Source organism: Stenella coeruleoalba (assembly GCF_951394435.1).
Source record: "Stenella coeruleoalba genome assembly, chromosome: 9".
In the NCBI taxonomy this organism is placed as follows: Eukaryota; Metazoa; Chordata; class Mammalia; order Artiodactyla; family Delphinidae; genus Stenella; species Stenella coeruleoalba.
Window position 1 is genome coordinate 96,874,927 of NC_137155.1, and position 15,069 is coordinate 96,889,995.

At 38.7% G+C, this 15,069-nt stretch overlaps 1 protein-coding gene across 10 annotated transcripts in view; it reads left to right on the forward strand.

Moving 5' to 3' along the window:
• CNTNAP2 (contactin associated protein 2) overlaps nt 1–15,069 on the forward strand; it is a 977,311-nt gene that overhangs the window by 96,074 nt on the left and 866,168 nt on the right. For 9 of the 10 annotated variants that reach the window (XR_013829659.1, XR_013829660.1, XR_013829661.1 and 6 more), the window contains exon 3: nt 7,123–7,294. Coding sequence is in view for 3 of the 10 variants with exons in the window: in XM_079931141.1 (XP_079787267.1) it covers nt 7,123–7,294 (172 nt within the window). In the remaining 7 variants the exon portion in view is untranslated. Of the gene's footprint in view, nt 1–11; nt 91–7,122; nt 7,295–15,069 lie in introns of all 10 variants that reach the window. The other variant, XM_079931145.1, reaches the window with a different exon arrangement.

Sequence of the window (15,069 nt, forward strand, 5' to 3'; positions counted from 1 at the left end):
TTAATTCATAGAGAAATAAGACAATACAGTTGCTGTCATGAAACTATTATACTAAAGGGGAGAAAAACACATTCAGAAACACACACACGTGTAAGTAAATAAACCAATCCAGATAATTATAAATTGTGACAAATTCTATGAAAAGAAATAAGTAGCTGAGGAACTGGAATGAGAAAATGGATAGAATAATTTTAAGTAGAGTAGTCTTGGAAGGCCCCCTCTCAGAAGGTGATATTCGAGCTGACCTGAATCGTAAGTCAGCCATGAAAACTGCAAATGGGAAGAAAATTCCAGGCAGAAAGGTCTTGGTTTTCCTAGAGCACAGGCAAGAGAATGGGGGTGGCTGAAGCATAGTGAGCAAGAATAGGCACTTTTTTTTAACTGAAGTATAGTTGTGTCAGTTTCAGTTGTACATCAAAGTGATTCAGATTTTTTTGAGGGGGGTAGGAATAGACATCTTAAAGCATTTAATTTGGGAGCTAGTAGTCACCCCAAAATACAACAGAACCATTTTTTTTTTTTTTTTTTTGTGGTACATGGGCCTCTCACTGCTGTGGACTCTCACTGTTGTGGCCTCTCCCGTTGCGGAGCACAGGCTCCGGATGCGCAGGCTCAGCGGCCATGGCTCATGAGCCCAGCCGCTCCACGGCATGTGGGATCTTCCCGGACTGGGGCACGAACCCGTGTCCCCTGCATCGGCAGGGGGACTCTTTAACCACTGCGCCACCAGGGAAGCCCAGGAGTCCGTTTTTTTTGTTCTGTTTTGCTTTTTTGTAAATTTATTTATTTTATTTTTATTCATTTCTGGCTGCATTGGGTCTCCATTGAGGTGTGCGGGCTTCTCATTGCGGTGGCTTCTCTCGTTGCGGAGCACGGACTCTAGGTGTGCAGGCTTCAGTAGTTGTGGCACACGGGCTCAGTAGTTGTGGCACACGGGCTCAGTAGTTGTGACACAGGGGCTCAGTAGTTGTGGCTCGCGGGCTTAGTTGCTCCGCGGCATGTGGGATCTTCCTGGACCAGGGCACGAACCGTGTCCCCTGCATCGGCAGGTGGACTCTCAACCACTGCACCACCAGGGAAGCCCATAAGAGAACCATTTTTAAATGTGACAAATTTATTTGAAGCATAAAGTATATACTGAGGGAAAATAATCTTTTGTAGAATTTTCTTATACTTATTTAATGGTTTAACTAATATTGTTTTAATTTTTAAATCTTGGAAGGGAATTTGAGTGTTTGCATGTGTCCTAATATTTTTAGGGTTTAGGAACTCCCTAGATCTAAAAATCTGGCTAAGAGGGATATGAATTGAAATTGGAATGTGGGCAGGATTCAGAATATTCAGTCTTTTAAGGCCACAAAAGTCACCCTGGCCTGGTAACATAGAACATAAAATGAGGATCAAGTGTTAAATCCCACCGGGAGGTCTAGCTAAAGGGTAAAAGATGTCCTTTGGTTACCTGAAAATGACCACTGAAATTAGGAAGAGCAATTTAATTGACAATTCATGGGTACTGAAAGCAGATTAAAGTGGAATAGAGTGGGACATGGGGAAATGGAGACAGGATAATTTCCTTTTATTGGGAAATAATTTAATCCAAAATAAGGTTCTCGAATGGCATGTTTAGCGTCAAGCACCATCTCATGTCAAATGGATCATAATCTTTTTAAAATTAGTTTTTATTCTCAAACAATTTAAAATGTGAAAAAAAAGTTTTCAAGAACAGTTCAAAAGCCACCAGTATAACTTTCACTCAGAGAACTCATTCAAGTTTTGTCACTTGTCCAGTAACGTCCTTTACAGTAAAAGACCCAGTCTGGGATCACATGTTACACCCTGTTTTCCTGCCTCTCCAGTCTCTGCTGATTGAGATCAGAGTCTCAGCTGTTTGTTGGCTTTCACAACCTTATCATTCCTGAAGATCCTCTCAGGTTGAGTCTGTCTGATGTTCTCTCATGGTTGGACCTAGGATATGTGTCTTGGGCAGGAGTACCACCGGGAGTCATTGCATTCTTCTCATTGCAACCTATCAGGTGTCCCAGTGTCAGTGGGTCCTGTTACTGGTGGTGATAACTTTGATCATTTGATTACAAAGATGTCTGCCAGGCTTCTTTGCTGTAAAATGACTACTTTCCCCTTTGAAATTAGTGAATATATTCATAGGGAGACACTTTGAGACTGTTCATCATCCAAATTTCACCCACTCACTCGAGCATCAGTTAATATTTCTTGTCTGGATTAATTACTACTATGATGGTTGCCAGATTGTACCTTTCTAATTCCAACATGCTTTTTACATTTGTTAGTTATCACAGGAAGATATTTCTATTCTCCTGTTTATTCATTTTTATGCAGGTGGACTCATGGATTCCTGTTATTCGATGAAATATATCTATAAATTATTTCCTTTTGCTCTTATTTCCCTCCTCCCTCCCTCCCTCCCTCCCTTCCTTCCTTCCTTTCTTTTGATACTCAAAGTATCTTTCTGATGCTCAAATTATTTATTTTGTTTTAAAATTGTCCAGATAGGAGCAGTAGGAGCCCTCTTAAGACTGGCCCCTATGTCATTCTGACATGGCACCATCGTTCCTTGAGCACTTATTTACTTTCCTGGGCAGCAAAATGTTCCAGGCTCATATTGTGCTTTCTGTGACCCAGCTCTAGGATCAGCCTTTCTCCAAAGAGTCCTATTTTTATTCAGTAGAGAAACTAAGATCTGAATTGTAAAGGAACTCATTTCTTCTGGGTATAATCCTTCTCTGGACCATCTTCAGTGGGTGGTAGAAACCACCTGTATATTGAGTATATACACAATTCCATCAAGATTTATTTCTATATGTATATACTGAAAACCACAAGTGCACACTTATAGATTAAATTCCAATCCAAACCCATAGGATCCATTCAAGATCTCCCTCTTTTCATTTGCACCCTCCTTTCCTGACAACGTGAACCTGGCTCGCACTATCGTCAATCTATCTATTTATTTGCTCAATCAACCTGTATTGTAGTCAGTCTCCGAGCCGTGCCAGATGGGCATGTGCTTGGCTGTCCTTACTGCAGGCACCAAGCACCACTGGGCTCACTCCTGGCTCACTCTAACACACTGCTTGCTTGGGCCCAACCCCACCAGGGTGAATTCTTTAGGAAGATTTGGTAAACAGATATTAGTAGACGCTTTGCACAATATTCCAAGGTTATTTTAAAAGGAAAAGCCTAAATGGTTTTTAGCATCTTTACAGCATTCTACCAGCCTTTCTAACCTCCTAAACTTCCCAACTTTAAAATAAGTATAGAGACATCTTGTATGCATGTAGTTTTAGACATGTAAAATATGCAGCCCTGTTGCCTGTTGTTTGCTTTTCTTGTCCCATCAAGTTACCATATAATTTACAACAACTTAGATTGGCATTTTAATGTCAAAACAAATACCAGCATGCTTTTCACTAACGTATATCTGAGTTAAAATTTTAAAACCTTGAAAACGCATGTGTTTCTTTTGTCAACAAGAATAACTAAATGCTGAAAGGACTTCAAATCAGGATAAAGTTTTTATATGCCAAGTCTTGAAATGGAAATCTCAAACATGCCAGTAAGGTAACATAATTATAATGACCCAGTTCACTGATAGATGCAATTGAGAATGACACAATTACAATTCACTGTGGGTATTACAACATATCGTCAGATCACCACTAACTACAACCCATGTATAGACATTGTATTTTTTATTTCAAATTCATAGATACAATAAATTTAAAGGTCTAAGCCAAAACAAGTAAAAGTTTACTTTTTTCCTGTTTTTAATTTTTATAACTTGGCAAATTTTAGTTGAGTTTAACCCTCTATCCATTTTATATCTATTCATTTCTGACCCTCAAAATCCCAGCTGCAAATTTTTTTCTCCAGTCAGTCCTGCTGTTAATCTACTAAGTAGGTTAAATCCTAAGCTTTAGTCACTGAAAGTATCACAGACACTATTACACTAAGATTTTTTACTGAAATTATATTTGTACATACAGGGAACAATAACAGAAATAAATAATAATATGCTGTCCTCCATTTCAAGCGTAGGAGGGTGTTAGAGCACCCGGAATTTCAGTACCAGAGACTCAACATCTTTAACCCATTGCTAACTATAAGGGAGTGGTCAACATTCTACTAGTACAGTTCTCTTAAAAATATGTAGGCTTCCTATGAATGCTGTTTAGCTTTACTTCATTAAACAAAAGCCATATCCACACTTTCATAAAGATAAGCTCTTTTTCACATTGGGCTTCCGCTGACATGCTGAGGGGAAAATGTCCATAAGATTATTAGAACCATTATTGTTTAACTCAGAGGCTCTGGGAGACATACCGGTAAGCTGGCTAGACGTTAATTTGTCTGAATGAATGGTTCTTGGAGGCACCATCTAAGATATTTCTGAGGTCTTAATATGGATTTTATAGCCACACCTCATTATCATCTTGAGATCATGTTTTCCTGGTAGTAGAAATTTGCCATGAAGTGATTTCTTAATTTTTTTGCGTTCAACATCTGGAGAGACTGAAATTAAGAAAATATTTTATTTTCAAATCCATCAAGACCTAGCTTCCTTATATTTAGCAGTTTGTCTTTAGTTTTTCTCTCTTCTTTTTCCCTTTTACTATAAACAAAGAGAAGACGCCAGAGTACTCTGTGTGGAAATGTCCTTAGCTAGGTTATGCAGTTCATTAAGTACAGTGTTTTCCTTTCCACATTATCACAGTTTTGCTAAACTTTCCACTGCAACACAGCAATGATCCAGTTTTCTTCCATTTCCAGTAATATTGCTTCCTCACCTTCCTTTCAGTCATTACTGACAGCCTCTTCATGAGCCATGAGGCTCCATGGCTACATTATAATGGACATGTAGTAGTTTGTACTATAATTATCTTCTCCTAGAATGTATCCCGTGTAGAAAATGAAAGGAATTGACAATTTCAAACTCCAGAATTCATCAGGGCCAAACAACATTGTTATGAGTGACTGATGAAGTCTTGTTTTATGAACTTAACTATACCCATTTGATAGTGATCTGTGTGTTACGCAGCTGCCTTGCTTCTGAGAAGGTCTTGTTCTCACAATAGATGTCCCCATTTTGGAATACTTCAAAGCAAGTGTGGATATTTAGAGACTCCCAAGTATTCAAAAAACAGAATCATGTGATTGTCATGTTAAGAATAGTCAGTAAAGTTACAGCTGGATGTTTTCTCTTTGCTAAGTTTAGACATTAAACTCCATTCAATTTTATCTTGATTAGGCAGAGTGAAAATCATATGTATGCATATAGCTAGTCTAAATAGACCACTTAGCTAAGATCAGCAATTTTCTGAGAGGATTAAGTCAATGCAAATGAAAAAAAAAAAAAAAAAAGTGACTCAGAAAAGAGAAAAGAAAAAAAAAAAGCCATATGTTTGACATTGAAATAGAGCCTTATTTATTTTTAAGCCAAGAAGTTAAGTATAATCATATTTTTACATATTACTATGTTGATGGAAAATGATTGTATACACTTCTGTGATTAATCCTTAAAAAGGATTCAATTGATAATTATTAGATTTTAATTATTGTAACCCATTAATAAAGGGAGAAAGAGATTTCTATTGTTCTAAACTACTATTACTAGTCAAACAGAATAGGACATTTAAAAAAAAAAATCACTTAATGGGGACTTCTCTGGTGGTCCAGTGGGTAGGACTCTGTACTCGGTGGTCCAGTGGGTAGGACTCCGCGCTCCCAATGCAGGGGGCCCGAGTTTGCTCCCTGGTGGGGAAACTAGATCCCGTATGCATGCTACAACTAAGAGTTCGCATGCCACAACTAAGAAGCCCACATGCCGCAAGTTGAGATCCTGCATGCCACAACTAAGACCCGGTGCAGCGAAAATAAATAAATAAATAAAATAAAATAAATAAATATTTTAAATAAAATAAAAAATCACTTAATGGTCATCTTTTGGACAAGTTTTTATTGAAAATTCCCTTTTATCCAATTAATGGCACATCCTGATACCAACCCATTTTGTATAAATTGTTTTTTTGCTATAGCTATAATATTAGATTGAAAAGAATGTGTGAATAACTTACGATTTTTAAGCAGACAAATTACTACAGTTTAAATTTGCTCTGATAGGTGAAGTTCATTTGGGGGACTTTGTGGAGATATTTAATGTGATCAAGAAATGTTATTCCATATGGCCTGCAGATTTTCTATGCATAATATGAATTATGATTTTTTCTATTGAGAGGCATAAAGGAAGTTTATTTGTGGTGCTATTTTAAAGTTACTTTGCAATAAAATTTTTAAAATTATCTGATCTCAACCTTAGTATATGTACATCCTACTCTGTAATAGAACCAGTAGTTGCTGACCCTAAGAGAAACTTTCTTTTTTTGTTTTGTTATTCATTCTTCTAAGCTTTTAGTTTCACTTCTTATCACTTATGCTACCTATACCATTTTAGGTACCTTATATGAGATGAATATTCAGAGCAATGTGGCTGACCCTTATGCCTAAATTTATCTCTTTATGTTTCTTTGGGTTTTATAAATTGGGAAATCATTTGTAATGCAAATGTCTCTTTGGATTGAATTAGATATTAATCTATAAAAGAAACCCACCTTAGTTGATAATAGTAAGTTTAGCTTCTTGACATCCGAATAACAGACCTCTGAGGAATTAAGAAAATAACAGTAAATATTAAAGACATAAAAGGAAGGAGCTTGGATAGTTGGGAAAGGTCTAAAATTTTACATCCTGATCTCTGAAGACAGGGTCACATGAAGAAGTATAGCCGTGAGCAGATGGACAGAGATGTGGCAGAGTGAAAAAGAAGGTGTCAAAAGAGAAAATATGAAGGATGCTTCATAGACATAGACCAGAGACAAACATTTGCCTAGGTTCAACCCTTAACAGCTTCCCCTGAAATAATACTGTTTTCTCAAAAGACTTCATTCTTCCACACTGAGTACAACAGCAAGGATCAGTGAAACACAGTAGTTGGATACGATGGCTGTGGTCAGGGAAAACACCCAGAGGAATTTTAGTGAAGCATGCTGGACACAGAATTCAACATTCCCATTTTTTTCTCTCTCACAGGTTATCGGAACCAGATGAATAACTCAAGTCACTCTGTCCTTCAGCCTTCATTCCAAGGATGCATGCAGCTCATTCAAGTGGATGATCAACTTGTAAATTTATACGAAGTGGCACAAAGGAGGCCAGGAAGTTTTGCGAATGTCAGCATTGATATGTGTGCCATCATAGACAGGTAAACGGCCTTTCATCCTTCCTCGAATTGTTCAGATTTTCAGAATTCATGTTTTTGTTGTAGGACAAGTGAAACACCCGAACACACAACCCTGTAAGGGGTAAGGAGACAGGAGCCACTTGCCGTGCCTGTGGCTTTTGTTTGTGATGTTAGCAGTGATGTTTATATCAGGACATGGTTATATATGACAGAACAATATGTGATGTCACATTAACCCATTCAGCCTCCCTTGGTGAATGTGAGCATTATGCATGTAGTTTTGCAAGCAACAGCTGGAAAAGGAACTTAGTTTATTTTTAGTTTTGCTTCTGATGCCCACAGCAGAAATGTCCCTCTTCTTCTTGTCTTGGTCATTACTCATCCTCAGTATATGGTTCCCTCTAAAGGCCCCTCCTGAAGGAAAAGAAACATTAAAATGTGTTGGCAGGCAGTATGGGGATTTACTGAAGTAGAATATTTAACGTAGTTGAGTCTGCTTACAAAACAGACATACTGAAATATTATTACAAGATCTCATCTTTGTCAGTTTTTGCAAATCTGGGGAGAAACTTTTTGTAAAAACTTAGTTGACCTCTCACATGGTGGAAAGATACAACCTTTATATGAAATATTATGACAGCATTACATATACTACCTTAACATACTTCTAAAAAGTGCCTTTCGTTCCAACATGAAAAAATTTCATTTTGAGATGTTTTGCCCACAAACAAACTACATCTAATTTTGAGTTGAATTTAACCCAGTGAATTTAGGTGATATTCTGTCCTATTTTCAGATCTTTTATGAGAGGGCTATGTTATTCTGAAAAGAGTTTTATTAATTTTATATTTTGAAGATAAAAGTTCTAGAAGTCTCAGCCAGCCCCCAGTAAAGTACAGACCTTAAGTCTCTAATAATCTTAGTTCATTTAAGAGGGGATCCTTGGGGAAGTCATCCAAAGACATATAATGAATCTTAAAAATATACAAAAATCATCCATTATGAAATAAGCTCGCTTCCATATAATCTTAATAAAGTAGTATTCACATGAACGGTAAATTACAGTTTATGATGTCTGTAGAATGTACCTTTTTAAAACTTTAATATGTTTATAATAAAACATAACATAGTGCTTATTTTTATTACATATACGCAGATATGGGTCCTGATAGTCTAAACAGTTTATATTTAAACAGAACAGCAAACAATTTTAATAAAAATATACTAATTTTTGAACCATCAATAATGTAATAGCTGTTATTTCTGCCTAAAGCAAGTGGTGGCAGTAATCACAAAAACTGAGAGATGAATGTTTTAAGATAATATATTCTGATATTAGATGTGTATTCATAAATTTTAATAATGGTTTTCCATACAGGAAGACTTTCCTTCTTAGTAATAGACAGTATATTGAGTCATTTTAGTACCTTGTTCATTTTCCATGTCAGTAACTTTAATGATACAATAATTTCTGTCAATAATACCCAAGTTAGTTCATCCAGCTTTCATAAACTGCTAGATTTTATGGTGATGTTGCTATTTCACTTCAAACAGCATGTTTCCTGGGCATTAAATTTAAATTGTTTGCTACCAGAGAAGTGCGGATGAGCTGTTGAGATTTTACTGTTTTACCCCCATGGCGAGATTAGGAGTTAAAATATCTCCAGAAGAAGATTTTGGTAAACGAACCAGGCACTCCTGGTAAGGAGAACAACACAAGAGACGATGTAGAATAGGGGTTGCAAATTTCAATTTTTGGCAGGTAGAGAAATATACAAAACAGTTTTTTGCCAAAATGGTGTCATGCAACTGTCTATGTTGCCAAGTATCCTGTAGCTGACAGAACAAGGAATATGTCTTTCTTATCCTCCAGGGTGATAACCCAGAAGAGTGACTACAGGGAAGTAGTCACCTCTGATGCACCACAAACTTCCTAAAGCCACTATTGAATACGTTTTCTGCTTGTCTTACTTTTTGAGGACAATGACTTCTTTTTTTGGTATAATTGGCACATAACATAGTATTCGTTTCAGGTGTGCAATGTGATGATTTGATATTTACATATATTTTGAAATGATCACCAGGGCAATGATTTCTGCACGTTAATTACCAATGGTGAAATAGCAGATTCCTTTATTCACACAAAATGTGCCCAGTTCAGAATCTTAATCTGTGAAGTGCTGTGTTTTTGCATGTATGATACAGGGCTGTATTCACCTTATTCAAACCGTTGAGGGGCTCATTGATGAGCTCACCCTTAATCTGTGTCTTTGCATATGAGAGTACCCTGTCCTCACATAGCTGTGACCCATCAGATAATATTTTAATGATACATCCCTGGCTCTTTTCTGGTTTGATCTTTTCCCCCTCACTGACTGAAACTTTGCAACTGCCTGATCTCTACCATTTTATTTTCAGACTACCTAAATTCTCCCTAAGCAAGCCTACACTGTCTCCTTTATCCTTTCAAATTTCAGCTTGATTGATTTGAGAGCTATTTTTGAAAAAATTTAAAAAGCATAAATGAAAATATAGGGTAAAAAAATAGAAATCACAGGCATGATTTTTATAAAATGTTTAGAGATTATAGGAGCAGCTGCAATGATTTTATGAGTAGAGCTTAGGGAGATAGTTTGGGCAGATGATTCTAAAGGAGTCTTGCTGTGTGTCATGCTGACATACCCTGTGAGTTGGACTTCTTTTTCTTTTCTGGGTGTGGGTTTACACGTGCCCTGTTTTGTTTGTTTGTTTGCTTTCTGAACACAGCGTTGAATCTAGGAAGAGCAAGCATGCCAAGCGATAGAATTATTTGTTCAGTAGTATTTTCTGAGTGCATCCATGGTGTCAGACACTGTTCTAGGCACTTAGGATAAATCACTGAACAACACGGACAAAGATCCTTGCACCTGCGAAGCTCACATTCTCGGGGAAGGGGAGGAAGCACAGACGTGATAAATAAATATTATAGTAAGTTAGAAGGAATAAGTGCTATAAAAAAAGAAAGAAAAAATGTTGAGCAAATCAAGGAGGACTGGCATTTCAACAGATGAGTGTTGAGTTGCTGTTTAAATAGGTTGGTCAGAGTTAGCCTCAATTATTAGTTCAAGACCTGAAAGAGTAATAGAATTCACCAATTTGGGGAAAGAGCATTACAGGCTGAGAGAATAGTCAATGCAACAAGGCTGCCTGGTATCATCTAGGGTTAACAAGGGGCCAGGGTGGCAAGTTTGGAAGGACGAGGAGCAGAGCCGCATAAGAGGAGGCCAGAGCAATCCTAGAGGCCAGGGCCTGGAGACCTGTAGGTAACTGTAAGGATCTGGCTTTTACTGTGAGAGAACTAGGGAGTCATTGCAGGTTTCTGAGTAGAGCAGTGGCATGCTTTAGCTTACATTTGTAAAGGATAACCCTGGCTGTGGGAGGACGAGAGGTAGAAGCTGGGAGCCTGTCATAGTAATCCAGGTGAGAGGTGCTGGTGGCCTAAGACTGGGGTGCTGTTAGCGCAAGAGGTAGTGTCATGTGGTCAATTCTGAATATACTGAGAAGGGTTGGTCAGTAGGATTTCTTAATGGATTGGTTTCGAGGCATGAGAGGAAGAGAAGCTATAAGGATAAACCGAAATGATTTGGTAACAGCAACTGGAAGGAAGGAGTTACCATGTCCTCCAATGGGAAGGCTAGTGGTAGAGAAGATTAGTCATGGGGTGGAAGAAAAAAATCAGGAATTCACTGTTGGGCAGGAGTTGAAAGGTCTATTGGACATCTAAGTGGACATTTCAAGAAGGCAGTTGGATACATGTATCGTACAAGCACACATCTGCAGATTAAACAATGAGGTGTTGTGTCTGACAAAACATCGTGCTTATCTATTGAGGACCTCTGGTTTCTTCAGCTGTATTTCATAAACAGCAGAAGAACCGGAAAGGGAGAGGGTGAGTAGTGGGCAGGAAGCCTCTTCCAATGTCAGGAGCCTGTAGCCTTACCCTTCGAGTGAGACCCTGCTCTTAGGGAGGAGGACTTCATCAAATGCTCAGTTGCTAGAATATTCTCCGTAAACAGTAAGATATCTAGCAGATAATCTCCTTGTTTCTCCTTGCATGAGTACCATTTTTTATCTGCTCCTTTGCACCCTCACATTGTTGGTTCCCTGTGGCAAACATCTTCAGGCACCAGACTCAACTCCTGTCTTCGACCCACTTCTCTCTATCCTCTTTCTGGGTGTGAAAATCTGAGAGACAAAAGCCTGCAAAAACACTCCTATAACTAAAGTTAGGTTTATTTACTTCCTCCTGCAAGTGGGAACCAAAAGAGAACCAAGGGTCTTCTCAGAGGGAGGTGGGGAGAGGAAGGGAGTGAGGAAAGTGTATTGGGGGTCTGAGTCAGTCCTGGGAGGGTCCTGGCAGGTACTGGTCATAATTTATAAACTAGGAGAGTTGCTGCAGTAGAGGGTAGAACTTGTGAATCCCTGCAGAGCTCTTGTTTGTTTGTCTATGATTCTGATTCACGTCACATGGAATGGAGAAGCTGGTGTTAAAATATTTTGAGCTGAAGTAAGTGGTGTTCATGACTGGTTTGGCAATTTTTTTCCTGTTTTGTGAGTAACAGTAAAGTCCGTTTTGCTATCTGTGACTTACATCAATCCTAAGATCACCCTCGTAGATTAGCTGCCAGGGAGAGATTTTTTTTTTCTTTGTCATCCGCAGTGATGATGTGACACAGTCCTGGCTAATGAGAGGTACGCAGAAGTCAGCTAAGGTGTTCTGAGAAAACTTTTACTTTTCTGATACAGAGGTCCCCTGTTACTCTCCACTGTTCTTGTTCAAATGCAGACACCATGCCTGGAGCTGTATGATCAAGAAAACCAGAGCTCCAGTGAACCACAGTCAGCAACCACCTTCACTCCTTTTTGTGTGAGGAAAAAAAGCAATCCTTGTTTATTTAAGTCACTGTGAGTCAACTATTATTTTTCTTGGAGTTGAAAGCATCTGTCCTTTTTTCATCTTCCATGTCTAAAATAAACCAATACCATCTTTTTACTAGAACACAGGACAACAAATTCCTAATTATGGAAATGGCTTTGAAACAAAAGATGATGAATTTATTTTAGGATATATTAAGTTGCATGCCAGTGATGTCCCCTAGAGATTGGAACCTGGGGACTAAATGGCTGTTCAGAGGCCAAAGCAAATTTATATCGTTAGTCAGCATCTCATAGAAAACCTGGTAAAAGTAGTTCATTAGAATTAGAATCTTCTATACCTTTTCTATAACCTCCCTTGTAAATATATTAAGAAACAAAACCAGTAAATGTTCTGGATAGCACAGAAAGCGGAAAAGGAAGAGTAGACATCCCAGCTTAAGTACAGCCCACAAAATTACCCCTTGAGAAACTGCGAAGGGACTGGATCCTATTTCTGAGTTAGTAATTAAGTCTTCATTTTATTTTTGGATGGAAATGCATAATCACAGACCCGGTTTTTGGTTTTTTAATTCAGTGCTTTCTTTTCAAGAACACCTACCCAGTTTGTTCTATATTTTTTTCCTTGAAAGGAAAGTATATGATTTTTTATAAGAGCACTTAAATGAGGGTTGGATAGATACAGTGTGAGGTGCTTCAAAACTAAGCTAACTCTGCTGGAAAGGTGAACAATGAATAAATAGATTAATAGTAACAATTCAGAAGGAGGTCATGACTTCTTATAAAAGCAAGTTTAAGATTTACAGTCCTGAGATGAAGAATACATGTAACATATTTTTTTCTAAAGTTGATCTTCATTTGTTCGTAAGCTCCCAGTTCCAGTCAATAGCAGCAAAAAATAAATATCGGAGCACATACCTTCGGGTACCCTAATAACTATATATATAAGTCAATATGGGATTCAAACTTAGTCAGAGGTCAAGCTCCCATTCGGCGCTGCTGTCCCATTTCAAGTGTCCTCCTTGACCCCTCCAGCATAGCCCTTGGGTCAGGCCCAGCTAACTATGTAACATCATCAGAGGATTGGGCGTTGCTCCACGTGCTCTACTCAGGTTCCTTCTGGGCTCCCCACTGCTCTGGCAGTTCTTCCTGCTGGCTGTGGCTCCTGCTGGGCTCACGTTTTGGGATTTGGGTAAGAAGGTAACCTGTCCCAGTTTGTCAAGGACTGTCTTGCTTTTAGAATTGAGAACCCTTCACCTGGAGAAACCTCACAGTTATGGGTAAACCACGATGGTTGGTCACTCAAGGTCCATGTACCTCCTGGGCACTGACCTTCTCCTAAGTCCCTTTCCTGGTCTACCAGCCATCCAAGCACTTCTATAGACCCCCATAGGGACACACAGTGATTTTGAGATCTCTTGCAAACTGTGTACAAGCTGAGTGGGTGTGGGGAGTGGAGATAACTATCTTAGGCCCCCCTCTGACTCAGCATATCATGCTCTGTATCTACTCTGTACACCTCAGGCTGACATGGGGCCTCTTATAAATCAGATACCCAAAGGCGGAAAGCAAGGCACAAGCCACCACTGCCAGAGGATTTCGGAGTCTCTGTTGAGATTCATTCAGTCAATAAACACTTATTAAAGATCACTCAGTGAACATTTCTTCCTGGAGCTTTAATGCTGAGGTAGTTGAGGGGGAGGGTCATCGATCAGACCTTATGCTGTGCTAATACTATGTTCCTCTCTTTTGTTCTCAAAGACAGACCTCTTTCAGCCCCAGAGCCCCAGGGTTTTAGACCATCTTCCCAAAATTGAATCTGCATGTCTACTAACTTTTTGTTCCAGTCCAGTGTCCAGAGGTGAACTCTCCCAGCCCCCACTCCTTGTGAAACATGTCACTGATCCACTGAACAAGAAAAATAAATAAAATCAAAACTTTGACTTGAAATATCTAAAAATTATTTCCGCTATAGGGAAAGGAAGGCTTTTCTCACAAACATGGGTATTTCTGCAGTGACACTGTTTATGCCAGATTTCCTTTCTGTTCCACCTCGATGTTGCTGCCTGCAAATTGCCACCCTGTGGCTCTGGCACCTTTTCATAGATTTGCAGGCTGACGGTTCCTTCCATTCTTCTTTACAGATGTTCATGTGGTCACTTAGGCTGGTGTCAAACTGTGCTAGTGCTTCTTTTACACTGGGAAACATTTTGTCTTCTATCATTAGATTCTTGTTACAAAACTGTAGGTTTCCGGGAATATCTTACTTTCACGTCATGATAATTACGCAAAAGTGGTAAAGGAGGCAGAAAGTCCCTCAGATAAACTTCAGATTATTCAGAACTTCACGCCTGTTCAATTCTGACTTCATTGTGGCTCTGATCCCATCAGACTTCAAAGGAGCAAGAACAGGTCAGCTGGAACTCGTTCCCTGAGAACTGGAGCTAGCAAGCAATTTTCCAGGCATGAAGCTAGCTTTCTTTTTGGGAAACACCCTTCAAAAACACCCTTAGGATAGAAGGTATTCAGGGTCCTAAAACCAGATCTCTAGCTCAAAATAAAGAACAAAAAAAGACTAGTTACATAATTCAGTTTTAATTTTCATATATGACAGTTCATATTGTGATTCTTTATTCTTGGTATGTTTACTTTGTCTCTTCACCTTATCTCGGTTGACTCCCCATCTGGGATTCCATCCATTTTATATTGCAAATGGCTGTGTTCTTTCCTTCTTTGAGCTTAATCAAATTATTTATTAGTAGATTTCTGGAAAGCCCTGTTTCCTCATGCTAGATCTGATTCATTTCTGGTTTTAGAAGCATGGATATCTGTATAAATTTTCTTGGCCTTCCAAGCTAAACCCAGACTCCCCTTTAGTCTTT